Source organism: Sinocyclocheilus rhinocerous, unplaced genomic scaffold (genome assembly GCF_001515625.1).
Source record: "Sinocyclocheilus rhinocerous isolate Xijiao unplaced genomic scaffold, SAMN03320098_v1.1 scaffold409, whole genome shotgun sequence".
NCBI lineage: Eukaryota > Metazoa > Chordata > Actinopteri > Cypriniformes > Cyprinidae > Sinocyclocheilus > Sinocyclocheilus rhinocerous.
This window is the reverse complement of record NW_015635191.1, coordinates 104169-108953: the sequence shown is the minus strand read 5'-3', so window position 1 is coordinate 108953 and position 4785 is coordinate 104169. Positions and strand designations below refer to the sequence as shown.

General features: G+C 44.9%; 1 protein-coding gene across 1 annotated transcript in view; it reads right to left on the bottom strand.

Moving 5' to 3' along the window:
- Nucleotides 1-866: 866 nt before the first annotated feature.
- Nucleotides 867-4785, bottom strand: part of acadsb (acyl-CoA dehydrogenase short/branched chain) — a 7019-nt gene continuing 3100 nt past the window's right edge. The window contains exons 2-11 of the mRNA XM_016561036.1: nucleotides 4393-4537; nucleotides 4216-4316; nucleotides 3876-4082; nucleotides 3629-3799; nucleotides 2561-2686; nucleotides 2302-2394; nucleotides 1998-2087; nucleotides 1774-1911; nucleotides 1449-1548; nucleotides 867-1358 (exon numbers count right to left, since the gene is read on the bottom strand). Coding sequence (XP_016416522.1) covers nucleotides 1282-1358; nucleotides 1449-1548; nucleotides 1774-1911; nucleotides 1998-2087; nucleotides 2302-2394; nucleotides 2561-2686; nucleotides 3629-3799; nucleotides 3876-4082; nucleotides 4216-4316; nucleotides 4393-4537 — 1248 coding nt within the window. The 3' untranslated portion in view covers nucleotides 867-1281. The remainder of the gene's footprint in view (nucleotides 1359-1448; nucleotides 1549-1773; nucleotides 1912-1997; nucleotides 2088-2301; nucleotides 2395-2560; nucleotides 2687-3628; nucleotides 3800-3875; nucleotides 4083-4215; nucleotides 4317-4392; nucleotides 4538-4785) is intronic.

The following is a 4785-nucleotide window of genomic DNA, read 5'->3' as shown; positions in this document are numbered from 1 at the left end:
AAAAATATAATAATAATAATAATAATGTTGCTGATAATAGGCTATTAAAACTCTAAATGGTGACGACATGTATTGCAAATTGATAAACTGCATCAATAAGAAAATGACGACACGTTATTGATTGTTATTGTTTTCAGAACAGTTCAATATTTCAGCTCCAATCTGGCTTCAGTTTCTCAGCCTCCTTTACTGCGGGGGCAAAATTCAATAAATATATGTATATTTTTCTGTTTCTTACTTTCTCCCTTTTTCATTTTTTTTTAAATCTAAATGTTTAAAACAAACGGAAACGTAGTGACTGAAATTCAGAGCTGAGATTAACCCTTAACCCTAACCCATATGACTAGACTAGGCCCTGTTTTATAAATATATGACTTGTTATTTGTAATATTTTATCTACAAAACATATCTATTCATGTAAGAGGTGTATGTTTTTATGAACGCGTTCATATTATTTCCTTATTCATTGCAGCGTGAGTGAGCGGCGCCACCTGGCGGCCAGACTGCGCATGCGCACTGACACACTCGCGGAAGGATTTGTGTTTCTGCAGAGCTTCAACAGGAACACGAGTGAAACTCCCGCAGTGCACCGCGAGTCAAGAGTTAAAGTAACCCACAAGCTGCTCATTCAGACCAAACATGAGAAAAGAAATAAACATTAAAGTATGACAAAAACAATATTTTTACTATTCGTTACTAGAAATGTTTTGTCAGTAAATCTTTCTGCCTAATTATTTGTATAATTTCACTAGTTGATGGGGTCTGTGTGGATTCCTTCATTAGCTGTAATGAGTGAAACTCACTGAGCGTCTGATGATGATCACAGACTTACAGTAAACTACAGTAAACTCACAGCAGAGCGGATGGCTGCTCAAACCCGACAGCACACACGAGTTCACGATGTTTATTCATCAGGTTCAGAGACACAAACACAAACACAGATCTCAGCCGTCAGCGATCAGTAAGACACAGGATCAATCAATAACTGTAACAGGAACATCAACCAAGTCTATTAACACTGAAAAGACTTCAGAAAAAACACTAGTCAGGAAAGACTTTAACTCATATATGCTGATATAATTTCAGTCTTAGAAAATAAATACGTAGAGAAACAAGAAATGATCCATTAAGAGTGAAATAAAGTTGAGTTACAGACAGACATGAACTCTCGAGGAGATTCCTGAAGATGCTCGTGCTGAGAAATTACATCAGTGTTTAATTACAGCTTCTATGTTATTGACAGCTGGATTAATGCGTCTGGTATATGTGACACACTGATGTTTATCCGTCATATTCCTGGTCGATCATCTTGGCCATGGTGCTCAGCTGGATGTTGGTGGTTCCCTCATAAATGGTTCCTGCAGAAACGGTTCAGTGTGTAAATATCAAACAAATGATTTCTGATGAGAGCAGCGTTTCTTCATGACACACGCGTGTGCTTCACTCACCGATCTTACAGTCTCTGTAGTACTTCTCGATGGGATAGTCTTTGGTGAAGCCCACGCCGCCCATCCACTCGATGCACTTGGACGCGGTCAGAGCCGCCACCTGAAACACACACTGATCTCAGAACAGCATCGCAGATCGTTTCTGCCACGGAATAATACAAATTAAAAAGGTGACTTTTGTGGCTCTTTATCTCACAATTCAGACAATTTTTTCTAAACTGTGAGATATAAACTCAGAATTGTAACTTATCTTTGTTATTCATTCTCTGTGGCATTAATGAAGTTCGCACGGTTTGCAGGAGAGCGCTGAGACCGAGGGACTGACCTCCGCGCTGAAGTACTTGGCCATGCAGGCCTCTTTAATGAAGGACCGACCAGCCTCCTTCAGACGCGCAGCATTGTAGGTCAGCAGTCGAGCCGCTTCCAGCTGCGTGGCCACATGAGCGATCTGGTGCTGCATGCCCTGCTCACACACACACACACACACACACACACACTCGTGACCTCGACGAGACTGAACACAACACACACACTGAACAGCAGAAATACCTGGAAATCAAAGATGCGTTTGCCAAACTGCATCCTCTGTCGGGTGTAAGGAACCGTGTGATCGAAACAGCCTTGAGCCAAACCCAGCATCTGAAATACACGCACACACACACACAGACACACAATATTATGGATTTAAGTGCACTGACATTATCAGATGAGAACAAAACATGAATGGAATTGATCTGAATAATGACTCTATTGTCTTTTGCTCTACAGATGAAATTGAATTAGTCACATAACTGATGAATAACTAACACTGCTATTTTCCTGTATTGTGTGAAGCGCGTGAGCTGAAACACACCTGCGCTGCGATCCCGATCCGGCCGCCGTTCAGCATCCCGATGGCGTATTTATAACCGTGACCCACTTTCCCTAAAATGTTCTTCTCGTGAACCTGCATCAGACAAACATTTCATTCATCTTCTCAGATTTAATAGCATCACAAAACCATCCTGCAACATCCAGAACTTCCCTTGAACTGAAAGAAATGACTCGTTCCATTTAGAAACTACATCACAGTAAGATGTGGAGGAATGAATCGGATCGGAGCGCAGGTTCACCTTCATGCTGTCGAAGGTCAGAGGACACGTGGATGAGGCTCTCAGACCCAGCTTATTCTCCTTCCTGCCGATGTGAAGCCCGTCTGTGTCTCTGTCCACGATGAAGCAGGTGATGCCCCTGTAACCCTGCCACACACACGTCACATGACATCCATCAATCTCCATATATGAGCTGCAGTGAATGTGTGTTTGTGCAGAATCGTGTCTCTGCTTCTGTGTGACGCTTTACTGTGGTCATGTGACACGTGTGTGTGTGTGTGTGTGTGAGTGTGTGTGTGTGTGTGTGTGTGTGTGTGTGTGTGTGTGTGTGTGTGTGTGTGTGAGTGTGTGTGTGTGTGAGTGTGTGTGAGTGTGAGTGTGAGTTGTTGTGGGTGTGTGTGTGTGTGTGAGAGTGTGTGTGTGTGTGAGAGAGTGTGTGTGTGTGAGTGTGAGAGTGTTTGTGTGTTTGTTAGTGTGTGCGTGCGTGCGTGCATGTGTTTGTTTGCGCGTGTGAGTGTGTGTGTGTTTGCGCGTGTGAGTGTGTGTTTGTTTGTGTGTGTGTGTGTGTGTGAGTGTGTGTGTTTGCGTGTGTGTTGTTTGTGTGTGTGTTTGCATGTGTGTTGTGTGTGTGTTTGCGTGTGTGTGTGTGTGTTTGCGTGTGTTGTTTGTGTGTGTGTTGTTTGTGTGTGTGTGTGTGTGTGAGTGTGAAGACAGACTGACGAGACTGAATAAAAGAACGATCCCAGTTTAGCATGCAAATGTCACTCATCGCCATCAGCGTGATTACTGAACATTCTATCAATGTAAGATTTGACATCATAAAGATACACTTAAGAAAACAGACATAAGACTGAAACAGCTGATGAACAATAAAAACACTGACAGCCAATCAGAATCCATCCTGCTTTAAAGAGCTCCAGCTTTTAAAGTGACAGGCGACAAAACTGCGGCACACTTATAATGAGCAGAACATTACTGTGCGTTGATATAGACACCAATATAGTTACCGTTACAGTTATCAGTATAGTTATCATTCATAGTGTGAACGAACCCTAATTCAGTGTCAGAAATGACTCCACACATACTAACCGCGGCCGGCTCTGCGTTTGCCATCACCAGAAACACTCCGGCATGTTCTGCGTTACTGATCCACATCTTAGAGCCGTTGATGCTGTAATAATCCTTGTGTTTCTCTGCTTTAGTCTTGAGAGAGAACGCGTCGCTGCCCGACTCTGACTCCGACAGACAGAAGCTGCCGACCTGAAGAACAGAACGAGCGTCGTCAGTCACAGAAACACTTCAGAGCATCAGCGGATTGTCAGAGCGAGCGTCTCACCGTATCGCTGGCCAGCCGCGGCAGATAGAGCTGCTTCTGCTCCTCCGTCCCCAGGTTCATCAGCAGCGTGTTTATGAGTGTGTTCTGAATGTCGCACAGCACCGACACCGACGGGTCCACCTTCGCCAGCTCCTCAATCACCAGGATGGAGGAGAAGAAGGAGGAGCCCGTGCCTCCGTACTCCGCTCCGATCTCGATCCCCATCAGCTGACACACACACACACACACACACACATAGACACACACACACACACACACACACACACACACAGAAACGATTACAGGAAACCATTAGAAGAAGCAGGTGTGTCTGTGATCAGTGTTGTGCTGAGATACTCACGCCCTGCTCGAACAGAGCGCTGATCACGTCTGCATCCATCACCGAATCCTCGTCCATCTTGGAGACAAACGGGGCGATGCGCTCCTGTGCGAACTTCTTGACTGGTGAAGAGAAGAAGAGCGTTACTGCGGTCTGAGTGTTTCTGGACTCACGTGTGTCTCGTGAACAGCGTCTCACCTGCGTCTCTCATCATGCTCTCCTCCTCTGAGAAACTCTGCAGCGGCGGAAACGCAGGTCTGATCACGTCATGATGAGCTTCTGCTGCGGCGCGCGAACACAAGCGCCTGACCGCAGCGCGCGAGCGAGACAGAGACCCGCAGACCTGCAACACATCAGACAAACAAACATCAGACAAACAAACATCAGACACACATCAGACAAACAAACATCAGACAGACATCAGACAAACAAACATCACACAAACAAACATCAGACAAACAAACATTAGGGCTGCACGATAAATCGCATGCGATATTTAACGCGCATCTTGTCAGAAAGCCGGTTCTGTAATCAGCGGTAAATCTCCATCACGTGCGTGCTTTCACATTGAGCAGCATTAACTACACAGAG